The following is a 22,220-nucleotide window of genomic DNA, read 5'->3' as shown; positions in this document are numbered from 1 at the left end:
GTTATCCATTCATTAATCGGCTGCTTATCTCGCCTACCCATACGTTTTTTTTTTGGATCTCGGAGAGCTAGCTCGTCACTCACGTCACTCGTCCTAATTCTTAATTACTGAATGCGCTGAAGCTTCTTGCCGTGCCAGGGCAAGTCACCAGTATAATCAGTTACCAGGTTCTTCCATCACCAACTCCGCCAATTAATCGTCCTTATTCCTTCTTTGTACTGTAATCGAATTACCGTTTTCCCCGGCAGCACCCCGCAACTGCGCACCGCCGAGGCTTTTATCGCTTTATTGGCCCCGATGAGGCCTTTCATCAATCCCTACGAAACGGACTGGCGAGGTGCACATTTTATTGTTCTTCCCACCCCCTCTCATGTGCTCTTATAATCCTCCCTCTCCACACGTTACCCAAAGGTTGATGGTGAGACATCATCATCACGCACAGCAACCAAAGTACACCACTAGCCAACTGCGGATTGTTTGTTACAAGCATACCATGAAAGCATCAGCAAACACATTTCATCACGACGCTGCGCCGACATGCACGATCAAAAGAAAAATTCCATCGTCGAATGTCTCACAGCTCCTACTTCTTATTATCTCTTGCCGCAGGTAGACTGTGACAGAAGACACTACAGTTTCTACAAAGTTCTACGCAATTAACGGAGAATCCAAGGAAACAAATCCCTGCCATCTTCCCTTCACCCCAATCTATATCGGCCTGCACGCAGCATGCGACCGCAAAAATGGACAGAAGACGGAATAAGAGCGGTCTTTTTTAGCACTTCGGGGTACGGAAAACCCATTAGGCCAGGGCGACACTGAATATGTGAAGAAACAACCAAAAAAGCGGCGCTTGAACAAGGATCCGAGATCCAAAAGGGCAGTCACCACAGGCACCGAGGTCACCTTTCATTTCATCTCTCAATTTAGCTGCTCTGGTCATTCCTCGCTCATCTGTTCTTTATTCGACGGACGAGGCGGGGCAGAGTTAAGAGATGCCTCATACACGTAAGCACTTGGTTATTTTTCTGCCCCTTTTTAATCACTAGTCGATTCGTCGACAGACGTTCCGAATAGACCGGGGCTTTAATAGTCTAATGCGGTCCAAGTATGTTTAATTAGTGCGTAGTAGTGCCTTGTCTAAATTTCACCACGGATCACACTGCTGCACGATTTTTGACACTCATCAGTGGCAGAAAATATGCCATTTGCGGCTGGCGGCTTCGCTATCACCACTCGTTCATCTCAAGCACTTTCCGGTTTTTCTTTTTCCAAACGAAACGACAAGCGAGGTCTTTAGGGAACAGAAGAACAGATCTATAGAGATCTATTTATTAAGAATGAAGAGCTAAGAATCGTCATTTTTTTCCTTCAAATTCGATCTAAAGGAGGAGGAAAACAACAACACCCTTTTTATGCCCTCTATACCTTGCAACGTATGGATACGCATATTGGGTATAAGAGTACAGGTCACGACGCCCCGATCAGTCGCTAATCACCAAACCGTTGATGTGTCTCATAAGTTTCTTCTTCGTCTTCCCATCAACGACGCCACGAAACCCGGCGGAACGTAATAACACAACATGCTATATATCTTCTTTTTTTTGCCTCTTGCAGCTTGCAATATATAATACTTTGCTTTCACATGCCGCTTCATCGGACATCAAAGCATGGATCCTCTCTTGGCTCCCATGAGCCGTCTCACTGCTACCGCAATGCTCTTCTTTCTCACTCTATGCCAGCCGCCAGTGCTACTGTCTCTTCTCGAACATGATAGTTGTCTTGCATGGAGTATATATATACGTTCTGTCAACTTGTGCACAAGGAGGATGAAAAATTTTGTAACTTGATAAATTGATAGTACAACACTCGTTTTTCTTGGGATTGGGAGTCTACGAATTAATCTGACATCTTAATACCACCGCCACCTTTTCATCTCTTTCTTTGCACTTTGTATCGCAAAACCTATTAGAAAGTCTCCTATCCAGGTACTCGCTTATAGAACCTACAGACTCGGTCAGTTGACGGTCCATAGTAAGCATCAAGGAAGGATAGGTGCTTACAAGATATATGCTGGTCGGGACTGTATGAGTCGGAGAAACAGCAATGGTTAATTTAAAGACAACGACGAAAGAAATTTGTATTATAGGGAACAAAGGCTCACAATTACGTCCTTCTCCTGTGCAGGCATCACCTGACTATCCTCACAATACTTCCATCCTTCTTTACTCTTCACAAAAGCCGTATCTGAACCTCGAATCAGCCACCCGTTTTTCTTGCCAGACCAGAGACCCCCCAAAAATATGGAAAAGCTAAACTCACAATGACCTGAACTGAGCGTCCCCATATGATTACTTACACCATACAAATCATACTTGAACGGCCCCACTTGAGCCCTTGGATCAAACGTTCCATCCGGCCCCACCTGCCTTCCACTTCCTATCGACGAACCTGCAGGTCCAGGCAAGTACCGTGTAAGATCTAAACCTCTGATGGGGAAGATGACCGGTGTCTCGGACTTGTCCCAGAAGAGACCGTCTCGCGTTGTGAATCGTTTGAGTTGGATGAGCAGTACAGGTGGAAGACGAGCGATGGTTAGTGTCTTGGAAGCACGACGGTTGGTTTTGCAGCGAGGACAATACCTAGAATACTGTCAGCCCAGTGCAGAGAGGGTGTCAGAGGGAGAGATGAAGCGTACCAGGCGTTCTCCTTTTCCATCACTTCGGCCTTGACGAATTCGTCAATGAGTTCTTGTATAACCACCTTTGTTTTACCCGATGGAACGGGCAGAGACATGTACATGAACGCATCATAAGTTGTCGATGTCTGGTCCAATAATCGTCAGTAGCTTTCAATGATGGACTTGGGGCAAGTTATACTCACCTTGTGACAGGTCAAACACTCCAACCTATTCCTATACTGCCCCTGGAACAGATCCACAATCAAACTATCATTCCTCTGCCGGTAGATTGCCCATTCTCTCTCAGAAGCCACTTCTGGTGGGGCGCTCTCCAGCATCGCCTCTCTTTCGGGAGTCATCTCCACAGGGGGGGGTTTGCGCTTGACTCGGTTAAGGTCCTCATGTAAGCCGTCAAGGACGAATGACAAGAATTCTTGAGAGTCATGTTGGTCAGAACCGAGGAATTGGGGAGCAAAGTGAGTGATTTGTTTCTAATACATGGTCTTGATTTTAGCCAAAAAACCACGAACAAAAACAAGGTAAACTTACCCGGAAAGTCATAGGTGATAAGAACTCATATTTCTCACTCCACAATACTCTCAATAATTCTGCCCAGGCTTTGGCCAACTCGCCTTTCGTCCCCAAGGGATTTTCTTTGTTTATTGAACGTGCAAACGTTCCATCTAAAAGGACATCCATACATATTAGTCTGATATCTCGGCGGTTAGGCATATGGGCCACTCACCAAGGAAAAACGTAGAGAATGGGTATGTCGCACTGAGACACTGTATTGTCGAGTTCATATAACAAGTACTAATCCCAGTCAGAATCTTTTTACAATTATCATTTTCAAGGAAATGTGAAACTTACTTTCCAAGGTTCTTCAACCCGGTAATACCCAACACCACATCCCGCCAATACCCCACTTTATCCTTCCCACCAACAGGCACAGTGTCCATGCGCCTCATCGCCTGACTCCTCGTCACTTGCCCTTGTGATGGAAGTTGACCATAACCGGAAGAAGTCGGTACCAAACTCTGCGCATGCACATGTGTGCTGGTGTACGCATCATGTCGTTCCATCGGTCTCGCCACGGCTGGGGGAGGCATCGGGACTGGTACCTTTGCCAATGCGTGCGCTTGAGGGTAATCGATCGATGCCCGAGGAGAGGCCATGGATGATATGGACGGTGTCACGGAGTTAGAAGCAGGGAGGGATGGGGAAGCGTAGTATTGCTGTTGAGGTTGAGGTGTGGTGCCAGTCGATTGTATGGAGGGGGAAGTCGAGGCTGAGCCAGAGTACGATTGACCTGTATGTTCAATGTAGTCGCTTCGCCGTCTGGCACCTGGTCCGGGGTGAATGGAAGCTTGTGGAGGAGCGGCAATAGCGCCGTGGGAGGAGTAAGTTGAGCCCGTTCTGGAGTGATGATGCCTGTATGTGGGCGTGTAGAGTTGCGATTGGGAGTGAGAATGTGTGGAGGGACGGTACGAGTCTCCCGTCATGGATTGGGGTCCAGCGCCAAACTTGTAAAGACGTCAAGACATTAACACATGGCACACGTGGATATATATGTAATAGCTCACGTTTTCAGCGATACTCTTCGCATACTGTGATGCCTGGTAGACCGGTGCTTCCCTGTTCGCATTCTTAACACTAATCTCGGAAGGCGCAGGGGACACAACATCCGATCGCATCACCGCATACCCATTCACCCCCTCCCTCACATCCTTCCCCTTTGCCGTATGTGCATGCCTAGCCGCTCGCATCTTGATAAACTCTCTCCACTTTTCATAACCTCCTACCAAAATGACGGGATTTCTCTGCAAACGCTTCTCGTCGTGGCCCATAAAGAATATATCCCAAATTCGGTTTAAAGGACCGTCCTTGGGCCATACGGGAGAACGAGTGTCGTAGACTATGACGAGGTCGTATTTGTGTCGATTCTGAAAAGCTTCGCGTTGAACAGCGGGGGAAAGGGAAAGTGCGTCTTCTAATTTGCTCGCGGTCATACTAAAATACATTTTTTAGCCTTGTCATCTTCACTGAAAACAAAGTCAATTACCCTTCACGAAGCAAGACTGTCGGATCCAGCCACACAATCTCCACCCTCGCACCTCTCTTCTCATACTCTCTCCCTACATATCCCTTCTTCCACTCGTCTTCCGGCCTTATGTCCAAGAACAACATCTCCACTGAAGGATTGAGAAAGTATTCGCGAAGTTCATCCGGAGTGATAGAATTACTAAAAGGAAACTTTGGTTTCTCCTTGGGTTTGAGAGTAGGCTGTACGGCATCAGAGGTGGGAGGGCGAGAAGGAAGTTGGGGAAGAGGATGCCGTGTGGTTGGAGTAGGACGGGATGTTGCGTCAGAATATTGGGGAGGCCTAGATACAGCCTCAGGGGAATTTAGAGCTTCCATTTTTCCACCACCGTTCATGGCTTTTCCTTGAGGTACATCCCCATCAGGCATATCTATCAGATCTAAACCAGCAATATTAGGCATGGGCGTACTAGCCGGTCGATGCAGACCGACACCCGAACCAACATCGGGTTTAGGAGGTGATGGCCCGCGGGGGACGGGAGTTTGTCCCCGAGTTTGAACAGACGGGGAAGTGGCTGGTGGTGAGAATGCATATGCGTCCGGTCGAGCAGGAGGGGGAGGCAGGCCGGGCTTGAATGTCGGAACGGAAGGTAAAGATGGAAGGTCTGGGATATCGTCTTCTTCAGAGATAGGCGGTTGCTTTGGAGGTTTCGGGTACTGCGGGGCGTGGTACATATCATTACTATTCGTGTCAGGCTGTAACGAGTCGCCATCCCATTGTTTCCCAAATTCGGAGAGAGATGGGAAAGCACGCTCAAACTCTGCCAAGCCGTCTTCAGGATGAGACTCCATGTCGGACGAGTTGATGGGAACATTTGGTCGTGGTGGCTCGGGAGAGGGTAATGGCGGATGAGATGCTGGAAGAGGCTGAGGAGAGGAAGGGATGGAGGGTAAGGGCGATCTGTATGGGCCAGCTGCAGGTGTGGGCATCGGTGATTGCGCCGGTGAAGCTGCCACAGACCCAACAGATACGCTCATGCCCTGCCCTTCACTCGTCAAAGTGGATCGCCGTGATCTGCTGGACGATCCATTGGCTTGTACGTTGACGGGTGCAGATGGAGGTGATTTCTCTTGTGACGCAGTTGGTGGTGGTTTAGATGAAGCAGTGACCACGAGTTGCCGCCCATTGGTCGTTGTTGTGGACAAAGGTCGCGACTCGCTGCCACTCCTAGACCTTGCCGCAGAGTTGGTCACGCTACTCAATGCAGCAGGCTTTGGCGCTTTGGCAGGAGCCTCTCTACTTAAGCGCTTCGACTGAATAGTCTCAACCTCCATTCCGTGTCCGGCAAGTGCCTGCATTCGATCTCTGATGTTGCCGATTGATGTTATTTCAGGCCCAGATCGTTGTCTTGATACCGATGGTTTGGATGATTCTGGTTTGGACTGAGCGGGTGAAGATGCCTCCGCATGCCGAAGTTCCTCTTTTAAAGCCTTGGCCTTTGCGACAAATGAATCGTACATCTAGATGGTATGAGTGTGGGCATATACGGACAGCGGCGGAGAGGCACATACCGGCTTGAAATCCTTGACTCTGGCGGCCAACTGAGGATCCTTTTTCTTGGTCTCTGGCCAGTCGTTGTGCATCGCAACGTTGATATAGGACTGGCACGCCCTGCTGTAGCTGACGAACATGTCCTCTTTGCTCTGTTTGCGCTCTGCCAACTTTGCCTTGTCGGCGTTGTAGCATGCGCGTTCGAACCATACTTTGGGCGGGTGGCTGCCTGCGCCGTTGTCGTCCGAGGCGTACTGCAGCAGCTGCGAGAGCGGGAGCCCTGTGAACGATGGCGGGGACGGCGGCCGAGTCATGGTGGTGTCGAGGAGATGGCTGTATAGAGAGATCGGGCCATATTCGTGGGATCGCCGCCTATAGACACTCCCCAGCCGGCGACGTCACCATTTGTTTGTCTATATCTCGTCCAGTAATCTCTGCGTTTATCCTTGACACCCATACACAATGCCCACAGCGTACCCGGTCCCCACGCAGATGCTCCAGCAGCTGTGGGACAGGTTCACAGCATGGGTCATGCGCTCATACCCTATCAGGGACTCTCCACTCAACATCCGCCCAGTACGTCTGCCCATTCCCGTCTCCAGCCTTCTGAGCACCCGTCGCTCATCCATGTATATTGTAGGCGATGGTGTTTGCTACCGCACTGTGGGTCATCATGCTAGGTATACTCGGTATGGCGCCTCTTCCAGAGCTGCCTGTGAACGATAAAGCCCTGCATTTTTTCGGCGTACGTGATCATCTACGTATCCCGGGCATTGGCACAGACTGACGAACGGCGAACGTGCCATGTAGATGGGTTTCGCAACTTTTCTCATATACTTTGTCATTGAAGCACCAGAGTGGGTGGCAGTCCCTGCATAGTTCTAGCAACTGATGTAGTTGTTACAGAGGACCTGGAAGAAGAGTGTGGTACATCCGGCAGGCACCTTTGATTTTGACGCTTTTCCTCTCGTTCTTCGTCGGCGGAGTGATCAGCGAGTTTGTCCAGGCAACCCTTCCCGCGAGTCTTTTATTCCCTTTCCGTTCATCGCCCATTCACTAACCCATAACCGTAGTGGAAGACATTCCAATCCCTTGACATCCTCGCCAACCTCATCGGCTCTTCCGTCTTCCTCTACCTCGCCCACTTGGCCCACAAACGTCACCTCCGAAAACAAGAAATATCCTCTTTATACGAACCGCTCTCTGCAGGTGGTGTTGGACGGTACAGGGATGCTCAAGGACGGGAACACGCTTTCGACGTCCCATCCTCTTCAGGTGGCGGTAGCGGCAGCGGCGGGGGGCGTACTCCCCGTGGTGTCTCATATGCGAATGCGGGCGCGGGTGGGGATGAATGGAGGGGACAGAGGGGGAGGGGTACAATCTGGGATGAGGAAAGTGAGAGCGAGAGTGTTGGGAGAGGAAGTGTGGAGACTGAGCGAGCGGGTGGGCAAAAGTGGCTCGCGGCGCCAGTCTTCAAAATCGATGATGAGGATGAGGAGACGGAAGGAAGGGTACAGCTGTAGTCTTGGTTGGTAGTGCTACGAGGAAAGCCACTCATTTCCTTGGAGCTGGGATGTCATGGTTTATTTTGGCACAAAATGTATATATAATAATAGCATAAAATCTCATTCTATACATCGTTATGGAAGGTATGTCTTCAGCAACATCGTCTCTACAATACCTTGAATCATTATACAACAAAAGCGACAGTCATCTCCTACTTTACAGGTGTCTCAGGAACAAACCCTCCCCTTTCCCTGCTTTCCTCCCCATCCCCATCCTCATCATCTGTCATGACCATCAACTCACCCAATCCTTCATCCTCTTCTTCCTCCTCAGCCTCTGCATACTGCCAATCGCTCATCATCCTCACACCCACAGGCGTCTCCGCTACAAATGCCGGTCTCGGGCCCCTCTCTCTGTCTAGACTAAGTAGCCGAGAGGTCAATGATATTGACGACGACGACGACGAACGCGGTTCCTCCTGGATAGGCGTCGGATGCCAGAAAGGTGCCCCAGAAGGGTTCGTAGAGTGCATTCGCGGTTTGGCAGGGGTAGCCATGATGAGCGTGTGGGGGTCATGTTCCTGGTCGCGTTCACGCTCCGATTTGGATTTCGGCTTGTCCTTTGATCCGCTTGTTTTGCGGCCCATGAGACCTCTACCAAATAGCTGACCTTGGTTTTGGTTCTGGGATTGGGAGTAGGATTGGGATTGCGATTGCGATTGCGATTGCGATTGCGATTGAGACTGGGATTGGGACTGGGATTGGGATTGGGGATGGGGATGGGATTGCGGCTGCAGCAACGACTGAGAAAGACTCTGCCCCGGACTCTCACCCGGCCCCCATCCAATCCCTAGCCCCATGCCGGCCTCTGCCTTTTTCGACCCCGCCCTCCTCAACCCCACTTGACGGCCTTTGAAAAGATCTTTCCCGCTTGGTGCCCGGATAAGACTTTTGGTCTTTCTCAATGGTTGCATGCCACTCAACGGAGGTCCTAGCGAGGTAGCCACCGAGGTTGAGACGAGTGTTGATGTCGATGCCGCTGCAGGGACTGCAGCTGAAGCGGACACGGAAATGCTCACAGGTGTCAACGTTGATGTACAAGTCAATACAGGCGCCGGCATGGATGTACTCGTCATCTCCCCCACTGATCCAGCCTTGGTACCCGCCCCAAGCGGATCTGTGGAACGCGAGCGTGATCGATGAAAGATACTAGGCTGAGGTTTGAGGATTTGTGATTGAGATTGGGATTCAGTGCGTGAGAGGGAGCGTCGTAAGAAAGAATTGTCCTGGGTGGAAGAGGTGGAGATGTCGGACGCTGCTCTTGATGGAGCACGGGATAATCGTCGTTCGTGCCCACGATCCCGACCATCTGTACCTCCTCGATTTGGATGTGCATGTTCCCCTTTCTCCAATTCTCGCTCCTTTTCACGTTCCAAAGGGTTTGAAAGGACATTGTCGCGTGATTTGCCAGCCAAAGGGAACACATTGTTATCCGCCGAAGGCATGGCGCGCGTGAGTTTTGGTTTACGTGATTTCTTGGTGGTATTTTTGGACGGTATAACGGATGCTGGAGCGGGTGAACCGAATACTTTGAGGTGGTAGGATGCACATGTTGAAGCTTGCGACTTTACAAATCTTCCCATCATCATTGTCAGCTTCGGACTCAAAACGTAGGATGACAGTACTGCAAAAAGTGGCTTACAGAGGCACAAGAACATCATCCCAAAAACTCTTCAACATCTCACTTATCACCCCCTCTTCTCCTGTCTCTACCCCTACCCTTTTCCCTTTTCCCGCTCCCACCCCTAATCCAGACCCCGCAGGGGGGTCAAGCCCTCCCAGACCGAGCTTCAGATCAGATAGCGCCTGCCAAACGCTCAGTCGGTCTAATAATAGCTCGACGGCGGTCAATGGGTCTTGAACAGGCGAGATTCCTATCCTGCGGTCTCCAGATACTTCTTTGGAAGACCGCTTGCGTTTCCTGGATTTAGGATCAGGTGATATGGGCTGTGTCTGTTGTTGAGTTTCAGACGACAACGGTGAGGATTGGAAAGACAGGTAGATGAGGAGAAGGATGAGTTGAATAAGGGTTCTACGGGTGTATATCGACATGAGCGAATTATTTATGCAGCTAACATTTGCACCACCTACTCTCGTTTCTCGAACTGATCAGCAATCTTCTTTGAAGCCGGTACAATGCCTTTATCCAACGCAAGCCGACTTTTCCCTCTCAAATCCAACGCAACTCTCAAAACGCCAATCTCTTGGTCCGTCAGGGTATGCTGCCCAGTCTCATCGACTGTAGCCGTTATAGGACCGGTTGTTGATATTATAGGCCCCACCGTCTTTCTATGTCGGGTCTCTATTTGGGAGAGACTGAGCATGAGCGGTTTGATACTATTTGCTACAGATTCTTTTGGGATTCTCAAGAGATCTGCTGCGAACCATTTGAGTGGCGCGAGTATCTGTCCATCAGCAATGAGTTGAATGTATCTAGCTTACCTCTGGCAAGTACAAAGTCTCGTAGTACCGCCGCCTGGCAAAATCATCTGGGGGCTCGTCTCTACAGCTTGGTCCGCTGCACGATCAGCTCAATACTTTCGATCCAGAGACTTACGCAACATTAAACGGCCATTCTTTTTCTAGCACACTTTTGGCAGATTTTGGAAGAGGACACGATATGTCTATTATATGAGGCAAGGGTAAAACCTGGGCCATTATATCTGGCTGTCCACTAGCTGCCTTGTAGTAATGTTCGTCCAGCACTCTTCGCGAATGTTATTGCCCCTTGACACGTCGTTTTAGGCTTGCTCAAAAAGAAATATCATTTATAGGCACGCAGTGACGTATTTCTCAAATCTTGTTGGCTGAAACATAATTTTCTCGCGCCTATCGCCTTTGGACCACCGAACAATAGAAATCCCTCTTTTTTTTCGCCTCCCCCGCCTCAAATCATCTATCCCTCATTCCGTCTTCAAACCAATTCTTTCAACCCTCAAGACCGGCATCCCACAGCCCACAGACGGCATAAGGGTATCCATAACAAATCACCGGTTTTTCCGTCCTCTCTACTCGACTTTGAAGCAAAGAAAAAGACCAGGAAAACATGTCCGACAAGCTCACTCGTGTGGCCATCATCTCTGATGACAAGGTGTGTTATGGAGGATCATCCACAAGGAGGCACATTTGCTAACTTTTTGACCATAGTGCAAGCCTAAGCGATGGTGTGTATATCCTCTACGATCATGCAGCTATAACTAATACCACGCAGCCGTCAAGAATGCAAGCGATCATGTCCCGTAGTCAAGATGGGCAAGCTCTGTATCGAAGTCAATCCAAATGACAAGAAGGCGTTCATCTCTGAAGAGCTCTGCATAGGTTGTGGTATCTGTGTCAAGAAGTGAGTGTATCGCAATTCAGCAATCAACTGACACCGTCACAGGTGTCCCTTCGACGCCATTCAGATTCTTAACCTTCCCACCAACCTTGAATCCCACGTAACCCACCGATACGCCGCCAACGCTTTTAAACTCCACCGACTCCCCACTCCTCGTCCCGGCCAAGTTCTCGGTCTCGTCGGTACCAACGGTATCGGTAAATCTACCGCTCTCAAAATCATGTCTGGCAAGCTCAAGCCTAACCTCGGACGATATGACGACCCTCCCGAGTGGCAAGAGATCCTAAAACACTTCCGTGGTTCCGAGCTCCAAAACTTCTTCACTAAGGTTCTCGAGGACGATATCAAGGCTGTTACCAAGCCTCAATATGTCGACCAAATCCCTAGAAGTATCAAGGTGCCCAACATGACCGTTGGCAAGATGTTTGACCGACAGTCCGAGTTGCCTAACCGTGATGGGCTCGAGAAGGACCTTGAATTGAAGCACTTACAGTCTCGAGAAGTCTCTCAATTGTCTGGTGGAGAGTTGCAGAGGTTCGCCATTGGTATTGCGAGTGTCAGGAAGGCCGATGTCTACATGTTTGACGAGCCTTCATCCTATCTTGATATCCGACAGCGTTTGGCCGCCGCCCGAGTGATTCGTGGTTTGGTCAACGCTACCAACTATGTCATTGTCGTTGAGCACGATTTGGCCACTTTGGACTACCTTTCCGACTTCATTTGCGTGCTCTACGGTGTCCCCGGTACCTATGGTGTCGTTACCATGCCTTACTCTGTTCGAGAAGGTATTAACATCTTCCTTGACGGTATGATCCCCACCGAAAACCTTCGATTCCGAGACGAATCTCTTACTTTCAAAATTTCCGAGACTGTCGATGAGTTACAAGCACCCAAGACCCGACGATACCAGTACCCCAGCATGACCAAGACTCTTGGCAACTTCAAGCTTCACGTCGACGAGGGAGAGTACTCTGACTCTGAGATCTTGGTCATGCTTGGTGAGAATGGTATGGGTAAGACAACGTTGGTGCAGTTGTTGGGTGGCAAGATGGAGCCTGATGAGAGTAAGGACAAGGTCTCATTGAGAGTTTCCATGAAACCTCAAACTAGTGAGTTTGGGTTATTCATGTATAGAAAAAATGTGCTGATGAGCATTTAGTCTCCCCCAAGTTCCCTGGTTCTGTGCGAATGTTGTTATTGAAGAGGATCAAGGGAGCTTTCATGCGTGGGTCCAGCTTCACGTGTCACATAGCAAGAAACTGATCTTTTCTTCAGACCCTCAATTTAACTCTGACGTTATGAAGCCTATGAACCTTGAGCCCATCATGGACCAGGACGTCCAGACATTGTCTGGTGGTGAGCTTCAACGAGTTGCCATCTGTCTCGTGCTCGGTGTCCCTGCCGATGTCCTCCTTATCGACGAACCTTCGGCTTACCTCGACTCTGAACAACGTATTGTCGCGAGCAAGGTCATCAAGAAGTTTGTCATGTCTTCCAAGCGAACGGCTTTCATTGTCGAACACGATTTCATCATGGCTACTTATCTTGCGGACCGAGTCATTGTCTTTGATGGTCAACCTGGTAAAGAGTCCTGGGCTAGAAAGTGAGTTTGTTCATTATATATATTGCGAAAGGCAGTCGCTGATGGGTCATTCAGACCTGAGGGTCTCTTGACCGGTATGAACAAGTTCCTCAAATCTCTTGACATCACATTCCGAAGAGATCCTACCAACTTGTAGGTTTGCCCTTTCTGTTGTTGAATTCGTAACTTACAACTCCATAGCCGACCACGTATTAACAAGATGGACTCTTTGAAGGACAAGGAGCAAAAGGGTAAGTCTTGTTGACTATATTTTTGTGAACCGGGCTGACATCCTGCTATAGCCGAAGGCGCGTACTTCTTTGTCGACTCTGACTAGAGCGATGAATCAAAAATCTGCATTAGACATATAGTTATCAAGCCATTTAGTTTGCTGGGCTAGGAATCCAGTTTGAGTTTTGATCTGGGAATTGCTATTAGCATGCATAGATACATACCCCTTTTTGTTATAGCTGCTGTATGAGAGTTTGAATGTCGGCGGCCGGGGCCAATGTTATCTATTCGTGACCGACTTTTTGTTCGCTCCGGGTTTCCCATCCCGCTTCTTCTTCTTAATTCTTTTCCTTTTTGCTTCTTGTGGATTTTTTTCCTAGGCTGCAATCTGCCACTCGCTGTAATCCAGCCATGTCAGAGCCCCCGCCAACCCCGACTCTTCCCACCACTCATCCGCTCATCCTCGAACTCTCTTCCCTCCGCGCTCAACTTTCGCAGTACCAATATGCCTCCCACCAAACTGGTATCCAGCTCCAAAGCGCTCGCCTCGAACTGGCCCTTGCAAAAGAGAGCGAACAAGGCCTTCTCAAGCGTATAGACGGTCTACAGAAAGAGATCGATGTGCTTCGAGCGAACCCGGCCCCTCCACCTATCCCGCCCACGTCGACTGCTCTTACAGAACTCTCGCTTGCCCACCGACGATTATCATCCAAGCTAGACTTTGCAGAATCGCAGTTGACAGAGAATTCTCTACAGCTGGCACAGGCTCAGCAGGAGATACAGAGGTTGATGAAGGATAGGGAAGGAGATCGGGCTGTAATCAATGAGCTGCGGAGGGTAGAGGACGAGAGGGAGGAGGAAATCGAGTGGGAGAGAAACGAGAGAAGGAAGGTCGAAGAGCAAAAAAAGCTTGTGTAAGCTGTAGTTTTACTATTTCTTTATCCTCGTCCGTGAGCTGACCTTGTGTAGAGATTTGGCGTTGCAAGAGTACAAAGAATTGGTTCGTAAGCTGGACCCAAGCGCTGTACCACCTATAATACCCACAACGTCAACCTCTGCGTTCTTCACGCCGTCTCTGGTGAAACCCAAGACTGAAAATGACTTTGATCCTACTACGAGTAGCACTGCATTGCCCTCCGCAGCCAGCGAAGCCTCTCCCTCCGAAACCATATCCAACCTCCTCATAGGTCAGCGTGGTGTTCACCAGCTCTTCAATGACTTCTCCACAACCCTTACTGCTAAAGACCGCCAAATAGCTTCCCTTCAAACGCACCTCGAGTCATTAGATTCCTCTCTAACGTCCATGAAAGACCAGCTTGCGGCAGAGACCCTGAAGAGGGTCGAAGCTGAAGAAGAAAGGAGTAAGGCGGAAAGGGATGACAAGTCTGCTGCGATGGTGGTTGAGCGATACATGACCTTTACTCAGAAGACGCATGCTACAGTGCATATGCACTTGGATAACTTGCGGACGAGGTCGAATGCGACAATCACATCTCTGCGAGGGGAGCTTGCGGCGTACAAAACGAGACTGGCCGATGAACGGGAAAGGTCTACCAAGCTTCGTAATGCTTTGGATGAGCTGTCAGAGGGAATGTCAAGAGAATCAGCCGGTCGAAGAAGAGAAGTCGCGCTGCGTCTTAGGATGATCGCTCAAGAGGAAAAGCGGGCCAGGAAAATTGAATCTTGGTTGGACCACGTGCGACGAATGAGAGAAGGTGTTGATGGAGCCGTGCTTGAGGCAGACATCCTCGAAAGTCTGGTGGATGAGGGGATCGAAGCCGTCAGTGAAGGGGGCACTGAGGACGTGACACCAGATAAGCAGAGAAGCTGGAGAGGGATTGTCTCATCTCTGGGCAAAACGAAGAAGAAAGAAACACATGGTGTCAAGGTTGAAGAGCGGGACCCAGCAGAAGAATCCCTTGCTCGGACCCTTCTGGCTGAAGAACTTGTCACAACACTTGTGCAAGATTTGCAAGCAGAGACAGAGAAGAGAATGGATCTTGAAAGACAAAGAGTAGAGTGGTTAGCGAAAGAAGCTGTTGAGGGTGTGAAAGCCGAAGAGGAAGGTGACGGACAGATCGTGTTCGATTTGGAGGATCATACAATTCCTGACATAAGAACCTCTGAGATATCTGAGGAGAAGGTTGAAGAAGTGCCTGCCGAGCCTGAGGAAGAGTCATCAGCCGAACAGCCGATACAACAACCGTCACGTTTTGTATCTGAGCTGCATACTCTCTTCGAACCTTTAACGGTCCGCTACACACCCCTTCAGAAAACTCTTCACGACCTTTCCGTCTCCCTTGCTTCCTTACGGACCTCCATGTCAACCTTTACTACTCTGACACCTGCCATCAAACATGGTAGCAAAAAATCAACTTTCCTTCCTCTGGCACGATTCCCTGCTCCTGGATCACCTTTGTCGAGAGAAATGTCTACCAGCGCTACTCTTTCAACTCTGCTCGATGCTTTACACGAGGTCATAGAAGATGCCCGTGTAGACGTCGAAATTGCCCTCACCGACACCGAGCGTGTGCATAGAGGTTTTGAAGCCCTACTCAACGTCATCCCCGGCCAGGGAAAAGACGGAGAGCAAGAGCAGGTGATGGAAGAGGTATATGAGTATGTAGCTGCAAAGGGTGATGGCGAAGAATGGAAGAGGTTGAACAGAAAGGTTGAAGATATTGAAGGCGATTTGGCGGGTTTGAAGAAGGTCGTACATGAAATGGAAGGAATGGAAGTCGCTCAAGTCGACGAAGAAGGAGAAGATGACGATAACAGAAAGGGAAAGAGGGGCAAAGACAAAGAAGACAACAACATCTGGCATGGTGTACATCTCAAAACCATCTCTCTCCAGCCTCGTCATCCTTCACCACTACCGACACCTCTTGTATCTCCTCTTGATGACCTAACAACTCATTTTTCCTTCACTCCGGATGGATCATCTACACCGGACGGTGTCGAGCGCAAGAGACGGACTGCGAGCATGTTATCAAGCGTAGGGAATGTGGGTCGTTCGTTTTCAGCGGGAGTCATGGGCGCGCCCAGGAGAGTGAGTGGGTTAGCTAGCGGACTGTATCGAGCACCCGGTAAGGATAGGGATGAGGGGTTAAAGGAAGAATTATTGAAGCGGACAGATAAGATTGAAGAGGATGACGTTGAATAAAGTAGTAAGAAGCGGCTAGAGATAAACTTCACGATATTTATGACAAAATGCATTATAGATCATTACGACAATGCTGCTCTAGATATATTCTACGCTTCGTTGTCTATCCTAGATCCGCCAAATCATGCTAATGCCTTCGTCACCTGCACTAACTACCCCCACAGCACCGTCTCCCAGAGGGGCGACAGCCACTCCACCCACCAACCCCGTATGACCAAGATGGGTAGCTACAGGAGTACCTGTTCGAATATCCCACGTCTTGAGAGTGGAATCGAGGGACGCGGTTGTAAGAAGATGTTGATTCGGAGCAGGATGGGGAGCGAGGGAAGTTATAACCTCCTATCACAATCGTCAGTTGGGAACAGAATAGATAGAGGGGAAAACAACGCACATCATGTTGGATTTCGGACCTAACCCGTCCTGTCGCTACATCCCAAACGAACCCACGTCCGTCTGTCCCCCCACTCACACAGACTAACCCCCTACCTCCATCCCCTGTTCCGTTCGCAAGATCTACGAAGCAAAGCGCTTCTACACTATCACCAAACCTATGGCCCTGGAGAGTCGTTAAGACGTCTCCCTTGGACAAACTAACAATCTTAACACTGCCCGAAGCGCCACCGACGGCAACGACATCACCTCGAGGGGAGACAGCAAGGGACGTGATACCATGTATACTCGGATCGAGTTCCGGCGAATTGGGAGGCAGGAAGATGTTGGACTTCCAGACGGGGCTTGGGGAACGAGGATCCCAGAGGATGAGTGATGAGTCGAGGGAGGCAGTAAGAAGATTTTTGGCGGTGGGAGGGAAGAGACCAGCAGTACAGGATAAGGTATGCGATGGAAGTACAGCGAGCGTGTTTCCTGATGGGACTATTAAATTGTTGATTAATTATCACTTGAAGGGAATAAGGGATATGATTGCTTACAGTTCCACATCCACGCTGTAGCATCTTCACAGCCAGCAGTAAGGACATTACCTTTAGGGTGCCATGTTAACCACTGCGTTTCGTCATTAGCTTCTGCATGGGTCCCCATCATGACTTTAACTCACAGTAATCTCGCTGCCAGTTTCGAGATTCGTGAGGAACTCCCAAGCCCTCCACCCTTCCAGCGAATTCAACACTTCTTCGCTCAATGGTTGACCTCTTCTCTTCCTGACTCTTCGCCACACCCTCACACGTCCATCCATTCCTCCCGTAGCCACCATCTCACCATCAAAATTCCAAGCTGCTGTCACGACTGAATCTGTGTGTCCCGATAATCTGATAGGGAGAAATGTTTCGGAGTTGAATGTTGAAGTGTTACCGTCAGCCGAGCTGGAAGGGATGGGGCAAAAGATAAAGCCGGTGTCGTCTTGACCGCCTGTTATTGCCAGCGGCGGGTTGGGGAATTTGGGGTGTAATGACAGAGCAAATATTGACTTGTGATCTTGATGAAGAGCTACATAATGACGATGTTACATCAGCTCCAACATCACGGGACGCAGAGCCGGATTGACTAACCAGTTGCTCCCCAACTATTATTCTCCTTGGGCTCTTTCCCGATCACCTCCATTCCCTCGATCCCGTCTTCGAGTCTTTTCATATCTTCATCGTGTCCATAACCCAGGTCATCATCGTCCAATCCGCTCGGCCTTTGGCCGTCATCCTCGAGCACCTCTTCAATGTCGTCCTCGTTCAAATGAGGGAGATCTTCCTCCTCTTCTTGGTGATCATAGAGAGACATCTATGGCGGTCAGTAGCAAGTCTCGGGAGAGCCCACTGCCTTGCTGGACATGCATAAAAAAGAGTTATTTTTATGGATCTTCTGTTTTTCATCCGTCGCTTCTTCTCTATGGAACTTTTTTGGTGGAGGTCTTTGTAAGCACGGCGATTCAATCACGTGATTTTGTTTACGTCATGTCGGATTCATAACCAATTCAGGTACACCACCACTTAACGTAGAACGTGGTACCAGGTTTCCTCACAGTTAACGAACATGCACAGTTATACGGATTCTGACATACCTCCCTGTAGCCCCTAAAATTATAAATTGCGCAAATTCCAACATTACATGATGGCTGTTGTGAAATGAAAGCCGTTAGTTAATAAGAACGAGAGCGATATTATTAAATTGTGGCATAGATTGCGACGAGTCGTGTTCGCGTTGACGAATTCATTGGAATGGATAAGCTTTGGATACATGGATCAGTTGATCAAGTTCTGTACTCTGGACGAGTTGCCGTGCCGTCACTTGCAATCGGTGACTCGGTGACTTATTGTTGTGGTCTGGTGTTCTAAAACAACCCTCCTCCTTCTCGCTCCATTCAATCAAATGTAACAGTAAGGATAGAACCTCTCAGCGCGTGTCATTGTTTCGAAACGGATACCGCTGAATGCCCTCGTAAACACATACATACAAATGGAGTCTTTCCTTTGGTAGCCTAACCATTAGAAAAAAAGGTGGTTGGTAAACACTGCATCTATAATTCCTATCCTGCTATTAGCTTTTTTCCAATCCAGTTTGCCATGGTCCAACAGGTTCTTGCTGCGTTCTAGGGTTTCACTCCATCATTGTACAGCTCAATCATTCAACGGCATTTTGGGTCCTCGGGCAATGTTCCTCTTCATCGCAAGCGAACTTAAAACATACAATTCATTTCTTGCCTTCAGCAACAACATCACAACCGGCACGACCGCATAGCCTTTGGTATGAAATTCTCTGCAGCGATTCTTCTGCTGCTCAAGCTATCTTAATCACTAATTTCTTACCAGAGATCTTTCCATTCTGTACCCACAGTTTAGCCACGGACAATAGTACCTGTCGTTGAAGTGCAACTCACCTGCAGATCCTTCAGCCCCTCCTCGATATCTTCGAAACCACCTCGCATCAAGATTGGGTTAGGTCGAATATTGTATTTGGCGATCAGCTCAGGGGTTTTCCTGAAAATTTCCTCTCCAAACGCTCTGTCTTTGGGTTTGACTGGCCATATCTGATGTTCCTCAGAACGTGGGGCCCAATCAAATTCCTGCGCGCGTCGTCAATAAATTGTACAAACAGCGAATGGCTACTACTCACTACTCCCCACATGGTATGCATCAACGTCCACTCAACTTTGAGCTTCGGGTTGATCTTATACACTTCCTCTGGAACACCCAAGATGCAGTTCAATTGCTTCCCTTTGTCACCCATCATGCCTATTACGATCTTGAAGCTATCCCCGTCGGATATAGCGTCAAGCGCGTACTCAACACCCCCATTGGTGATGTCGAGAGCTTCAGCAATCGCTTTTTTCTGGTCGTGATAATCGACAACAGCATCGGCACCGTAAGATTTGACGACATCGAAAGAGTGAGGAGAACAGACACCGAGAACGCGGTAGCCTAACGCTTTGGCCAGAGATATGCCGAAGAAACCCACAGAGGTGGAGGCACCGTAGATAATATACTGCAAACAAATTGGTCAGCAGCGAGAAATATACATTAATGTATAATGGCTTGCCCAGGGATTGCCAGATACTTTGGTGTCGCCGGGAGGGAAAGATTTGCCTTGCTGGTGGACGATGGTCTATGGCGCACGCCCGTCAGACACGGTAGATCTCATCAGTGGACATGCTGACTTACCTGGGCAGCAGTGACCCATCCTATACCAAACGTCGCCGCCTCCCCAGGTTTCATTCCCTGGGGCACCACAAAACACATGTCACTTTCAACTGCGGCGTACTCGGCGTATGATCCCTCGACATTAGACCATCCCCCATTGACACAGCCAGCGATTTGGTCACCGATCTTGAGGGGAACTTTGAGATTTGGCCCAAGCTTAACAATCGTCCCGGCAAAGTCGCAGCCTAGGACATCCCCCGGAAGGGAGATACTGACGGCATGTTTCCAGTCTGTGGGATTCTACCCGATCACAGATAGTATCGTGAATATCATATTGCCCTGAATGTCCATCTCTGCCAGAGGAGACAGCTGGACGACAACAGATGAACATACCTGAGGCGCATACTTTACTTTGATAAGAACATGGTTGTCTTTCAAACGGGGAACTGGGATTTGGTTGATTGATAGCCAGTCGGCCTGAATGTGAGTTGTAAGCTCAAAAGACCGTCGTTCGTGTCATTTTACATTATGACACATACTCCATTCTGAGTCCATGCTTTCATAGTTTGGGGAATGCTGTCAGAAACCATCTTGTGTGCGCTAAAATGTCACGTCGATCTCGTTGATTTTGATGCGTACTGCTTGAGAGTGATCTATAAATTGGTCACAGAGACTACATTGTACGAATGTACTGATCTTCTGCCAACATAGTCGTATATAAAGAGGTTGAGGGGTCCAGTTGGCTTATTCAGAAGGTGGAGGTTATAATGACGTCTTCTCAAGGCCAAGAGACGGATGATAAATTCAATTAACAGTCGGCTTATTCATAAGGAGGAGGTTGTAATGTCATTCGTAATGAGGTCAATTAGAACTATAAAGTAGTGATATAACTAACTGATAAGGATGCTAGGGAGATAAGGCACTGATGAGTATAATAATAATAATCAATTTGACATTACGAGTAATTTCCACAGCTAACGAACGTATGGTGGACAAACAACTGACACAGTAAGTAACGAACGTAGACAACAATTTAGTATAACTCTACCATTTACCCCTGCCCGAAGGAAATAGGTATAGTAAATTTGAGTCCGTAGGTAATCAAACTTGGACCGGGGTGCAGTGCTATTTACCTACGTACTACTATAAGTGGCAAAACGGTTAGATAACTATTCGACGGATATGTCCCGATCCCAATGCTGCGTTACACCAGCATGTGTTCATTATTCTAATACCGGATAAAAGACGTTCAAAAAATAAGGGAACCGTTCATCAAACTACTGCACGAACGAGTGAAGAAAAGTACACCTTTTCATAGAGAATGGCGGAACTTGAGCTCCTTAACTTTTGACCCCATGTCTGATCTCTTTCACATGGAAGGAAGGCAGCAGCAGAGGACAGGGGAAGCGAAGTAGACCCCAGTGGGAGGGAAGAAGGCAGCTAGGGTAATTAGTGAGGCAAATTAGGGACTCTATTACACCAGGAATTATTAACATATACGGATAGTATTCTATAAAAAGGGTGTCTCAAGTCTCAATGAAAGGTACAAGCCGTAAAAATGATATTTTCCCCTAGAATACTTGTATCTAAACATCACGCTCTTGTAGCTTCATCCAAAGGTCTACAATGACTGCTTGCATTACAGCCAATTGCGCAGTCTTGGCTTTAGAATCCTCTTCCAAAGATTGTATTCTAGATCGTTGCGCTTCCTCTGTCGATCTTAATTCTCGGATTGTCGTATCTCGATCAGTGACTTCCTGCCACGATTGTTGATATATTTGAGAATCCCGCTGTGTGCTGTACTGGAGATCGAGTGCTAGTATGCGAGAGTATATAGGATTAGTTTCTGAGTCGAATAACTGGAACTGATTGATATAGACTCACGCAACTCCAGAACGCTAGAAAAAGATTGGTTTCGCGACCGACGACTTGTAAAAGGAGAGATTGCCGATTGCTGCGCCTGATCTACATCGGTAACAATTAGTGTCGGCGATAAAGGGGAACCTCCTGCTATTCCTGAGGCAGAAGGATTCTGATTTTGTTCTCCCAGCATCCAGTTTGTGACATCCTCCGCAGGGTATCCGAAAGGTTGTTGTATATCAAGAGGACCCACGGAAGGAGACGACATCTGGCTTGCGAGTTGTCTGGAAGGGGAGCCAGCATCGGTTACCGACAAAAATGGAAAGGCGACATCAAATCCTTCCAATCCAAGATTACTGTTGGAAAATAAAGTGCCATTACTCATAGCCTCCAAAATCTGCGCTTCCATCAGGGGATCGGTGGAGGATACGTTCGACATAATAGATTCCATGTCCGAGGCACCAAAATCGGTGGCTTGGTTGGAATAGACGTACTGGTCAAAAAAGGGGGGAGAAACAGCGCGTGAACCTGGGTTGCTATATGGTATGTTCTGATCCGAGCTAGGAGTGACAGGACGGGACGAGGTATGCGAACTTGAAGCCGAAGGATAACCGTCCATGATCAAT

The 22,220-nt window shown here is 48.7% G+C and overlaps 8 protein-coding genes across 8 annotated transcripts in view; 3 read left to right on the top strand and 5 right to left on the bottom strand.

Annotated features, from left to right (window-relative positions):
- Nucleotides 1-1,781: 1,781 nt before the first annotated feature.
- Nucleotides 1,782-6,597, bottom strand: CNA07360 (ubiquitin-specific protease, putative). The gene is made up of 12 exons (XM_567052.2): nt 6,293-6,597; nt 4,743-6,241; nt 4,264-4,690; nt 3,551-4,203; nt 3,426-3,493; nt 3,230-3,363; nt 2,884-3,171; nt 2,699-2,826; nt 2,323-2,642; nt 2,165-2,247; nt 2,064-2,083; nt 1,782-2,005 (listed from the first exon to the last, which is right to left on the bottom strand). Exons 1-12 carry the CDS (start codon nt 6,584-6,586, stop codon nt 1,981-1,983), a joined length of 3,939 nt encoding a protein of 1,312 aa, XP_567052.1. The 5' UTR covers nt 6,587-6,597; the 3' UTR covers nt 1,782-1,980.
- A 100-nt stretch (nt 6,598-6,697) lies between these two features.
- CNA07350 (hypothetical protein) lies at nt 6,698-7,890 on the top strand. Its single transcript, XM_024656379.1, has 5 exons — nt 6,698-6,848; nt 6,913-7,017; nt 7,083-7,129; nt 7,179-7,290; nt 7,346-7,890. The coding sequence occupies exons 1-5, from the start codon at nt 6,735-6,737 to the stop codon at nt 7,793-7,795; spliced, it is 828 nt and encodes a 275-aa protein (XP_024512008.1). The 5' UTR covers nt 6,698-6,734; the 3' UTR covers nt 7,796-7,890.
- A 23-nt stretch (nt 7,891-7,913) lies between these two features.
- On the bottom strand, nt 7,914-10,524 carry CNA07340 (hypothetical protein). Its single transcript, XM_567050.2, has 5 exons — nt 10,395-10,524; nt 10,280-10,355; nt 9,929-10,242; nt 9,480-9,869; nt 7,914-9,412 (listed from the first exon to the last, which is right to left on the bottom strand). The coding sequence occupies exons 1-5, from the start codon at nt 10,493-10,495 to the stop codon at nt 7,990-7,992; spliced, it is 2,304 nt and encodes a 767-aa protein (XP_567050.1). The 5' UTR covers nt 10,496-10,524; the 3' UTR covers nt 7,914-7,989.
- Nucleotides 10,525-10,703: 179 nt separating this feature from the next.
- On the top strand, nt 10,704-13,279 carry CNA07330 (hypothetical protein). The gene is made up of 9 exons (XM_567049.2): nt 10,704-10,928; nt 10,985-11,001; nt 11,049-11,177; nt 11,220-12,283; nt 12,334-12,399; nt 12,450-12,777; nt 12,832-12,909; nt 12,958-13,007; nt 13,059-13,279. Exons 1-9 carry the CDS (start codon nt 10,884-10,886, stop codon nt 13,091-13,093), a joined length of 1,812 nt encoding a protein of 603 aa, XP_567049.1. The 5' UTR covers nt 10,704-10,883; the 3' UTR covers nt 13,094-13,279.
- Nucleotides 13,280-13,312: 33 nt separating this feature from the next.
- CNA07320 (hypothetical protein) lies at nt 13,313-16,219 on the top strand. The gene is made up of 2 exons (XM_567048.2): nt 13,313-13,901; nt 13,957-16,219. The coding sequence occupies exons 1-2, from the start codon at nt 13,399-13,401 to the stop codon at nt 16,148-16,150; spliced, it is 2,697 nt and encodes an 898-aa protein (XP_567048.1). The 5' UTR covers nt 13,313-13,398; the 3' UTR covers nt 16,151-16,219.
- On the bottom strand, nt 16,180-17,948 carry CNA07310 (conserved hypothetical protein). Its single transcript, XM_567222.2, has 5 exons — nt 17,656-17,948; nt 17,205-17,593; nt 17,080-17,152; nt 16,542-17,023; nt 16,180-16,489 (listed from the first exon to the last, which is right to left on the bottom strand). The coding sequence occupies exons 1-5, from the start codon at nt 17,876-17,878 to the stop codon at nt 16,259-16,261; spliced, it is 1,398 nt and encodes a 465-aa protein (XP_567222.1). The 5' UTR covers nt 17,879-17,948; the 3' UTR covers nt 16,180-16,258.
- A 532-nt stretch (nt 17,949-18,480) lies between these two features.
- CNA07300 (enoyl reductase, putative) lies at nt 18,481-20,867 on the bottom strand. Its single transcript, XM_567047.2, has 7 exons — nt 20,274-20,867; nt 20,128-20,211; nt 19,756-20,034; nt 19,634-19,699; nt 19,211-19,579; nt 18,975-19,160; nt 18,481-18,919 (listed from the first exon to the last, which is right to left on the bottom strand). Exons 1-7 carry the CDS (start codon nt 20,322-20,324, stop codon nt 18,875-18,877), a joined length of 1,080 nt encoding a protein of 359 aa, XP_567047.1. The 5' UTR covers nt 20,325-20,867; the 3' UTR covers nt 18,481-18,874.
- Nucleotides 20,868-21,218: 351 nt separating this feature from the next.
- Nucleotides 21,219-22,220, bottom strand: part of CNA07295 (hypothetical protein) — a 1,283-nt gene continuing 281 nt past the window's right edge. The window contains exons 2-3 of the mRNA XM_024656112.1: nt 21,619-22,220; nt 21,219-21,550 (exon numbers count right to left, since the gene is read on the bottom strand). The exon at nt 21,619-22,220 is cut by the window's right edge and continues 35 nt beyond it. Of these exons, the coding sequence (XP_024514184.1) occupies nt 21,321-21,550; nt 21,619-22,213 (825 nt within the window). The 5' untranslated portion in view covers nt 22,214-22,220 and the 3' untranslated portion in view covers nt 21,219-21,320. The remainder of the gene's footprint in view (nt 21,551-21,618) is intronic.

Source organism: Cryptococcus neoformans, chromosome 1 (assembly GCF_000091045.1).
Source record: "Cryptococcus neoformans var. neoformans JEC21 chromosome 1, complete sequence".
NCBI lineage: Eukaryota > Fungi > Basidiomycota > Tremellomycetes > Tremellales > Cryptococcaceae > Cryptococcus > Cryptococcus deneoformans.
Note: the sequence above shows the minus strand (reverse complement) of the source record. Positions and strands in the feature narration are given on the sequence as shown.

What these genes read in the sequence shown, in the direction of transcription:
- CNA07300 (XM_567047.2), bottom strand. Translation starts at nt 20,324, where the DNA reads ATGGTTTCTGACAGCATTCCCCAAACTATGAAAGCATGGACTCAGAAT. An exon ending in AAGTATCTGGCAATCCCTGG is followed by an intron (nt 19,580 to 19,633) that starts GCAAGCCATTAT and finishes ATTTGTTTGCAG; the next exon opens with TATATTATCTACGGTGCCTC. An exon ending in TGCATACCATGTGGGGAGTA is followed by an intron (nt 19,161 to 19,210) that starts GTGAGTAGTAGC and finishes CGACGCGCGCAG; the next exon opens with GAATTTGATTGGGCCCCACG.
- CNA07350 (XM_024656379.1), top strand. Translation starts at nt 6,735, where the DNA reads ATGCCCACAGCGTACCCGGTCCCCACGCAGATGCTCCAGCAGCTGTGG. An exon ending in CTCCACTCAACATCCGCCCA is followed by an intron (nt 6,849 to 6,912) that starts GTACGTCTGCCC and finishes TGTATATTGTAG; the next exon opens with GCGATGGTGTTTGCTACCGC. An exon ending in AAGCCCTGCATTTTTTCGGC is followed by an intron (nt 7,018 to 7,082) that starts GTACGTGATCAT and finishes CGTGCCATGTAG; the next exon opens with ATGGGTTTCGCAACTTTTCT.
- CNA07320 (XM_567048.2), top strand. Translation starts at nt 13,399, where the DNA reads ATGTCAGAGCCCCCGCCAACCCCGACTCTTCCCACCACTCATCCGCTC. An exon ending in GAAGAGCAAAAAAAGCTTGT is followed by an intron (nt 13,902 to 13,956) that starts GTAAGCTGTAGT and finishes GACCTTGTGTAG; the next exon opens with AGATTTGGCGTTGCAAGAGT.
- CNA07330 (XM_567049.2), top strand. Translation starts at nt 10,884, where the DNA reads ATGTCCGACAAGCTCACTCGTGTGGCCATCATCTCTGATGACAAG. An exon ending in TGTGGTATCTGTGTCAAGAA is followed by an intron (nt 11,178 to 11,219) that starts GTGAGTGTATCG and finishes ACACCGTCACAG; the next exon opens with GTGTCCCTTCGACGCCATTC. An exon ending in GATCAAGGGAGCTTTCATGC is followed by an intron (nt 12,400 to 12,449) that starts GTGGGTCCAGCT and finishes TCTTTTCTTCAG; the next exon opens with ACCCTCAATTTAACTCTGAC.
- CNA07360 (XM_567052.2), bottom strand. Translation starts at nt 6,586, where the DNA reads ATGACTCGGCCGCCGTCCCCGCCATCGTTCACAGGGCTCCCGCTCTCG. An exon ending in ACAGTCTTGCTTCGTGAAGG is followed by an intron (nt 4,691 to 4,742) that starts GTAATTGACTTT and finishes AATGTATTTTAG; the next exon opens with TATGACCGCGAGCAAATTAG. An exon ending in GGGTTGAAGAACCTTGGAAA is followed by an intron (nt 3,494 to 3,550) that starts GTAAGTTTCACA and finishes GACTGGGATTAG; the next exon opens with TACTTGTTATATGAACTCGA.
- CNA07340 (XM_567050.2), bottom strand. Translation starts at nt 10,495, where the DNA reads ATGGCCCAGGTTTTACCCTTGCCTCATATAATAGACATATCGTGTCCT. An exon ending in GATCAGTTCGAGAAACGAGA is followed by an intron (nt 9,870 to 9,928) that starts GTAGGTGGTGCA and finishes ATACACCCGTAG; the next exon opens with AACCCTTATTCAACTCATCC. An exon ending in GATGATGTTCTTGTGCCTCT is followed by an intron (nt 9,413 to 9,479) that starts GTAAGCCACTTT and finishes GATGATGGGAAG; the next exon opens with ATTTGTAAAGTCGCAAGCTT.
- CNA07310 (XM_567222.2), bottom strand. Translation starts at nt 17,878, where the DNA reads ATGTCTCTCTATGATCACCAAGAAGAGGAGGAAGATCTCCCTCATTTG. An exon ending in AAACTGGCAGCGAGATTACT is followed by an intron (nt 17,153 to 17,204) that starts GTGAGTTAAAGT and finishes GACGAAACGCAG; the next exon opens with TGGTTAACATGGCACCCTAA. An exon ending in TACAGCGTGGATGTGGAACT is followed by an intron (nt 17,024 to 17,079) that starts GTAAGCAATCAT and finishes ACAATTTAATAG; the next exon opens with TCCCATCAGGAAACACGCTC.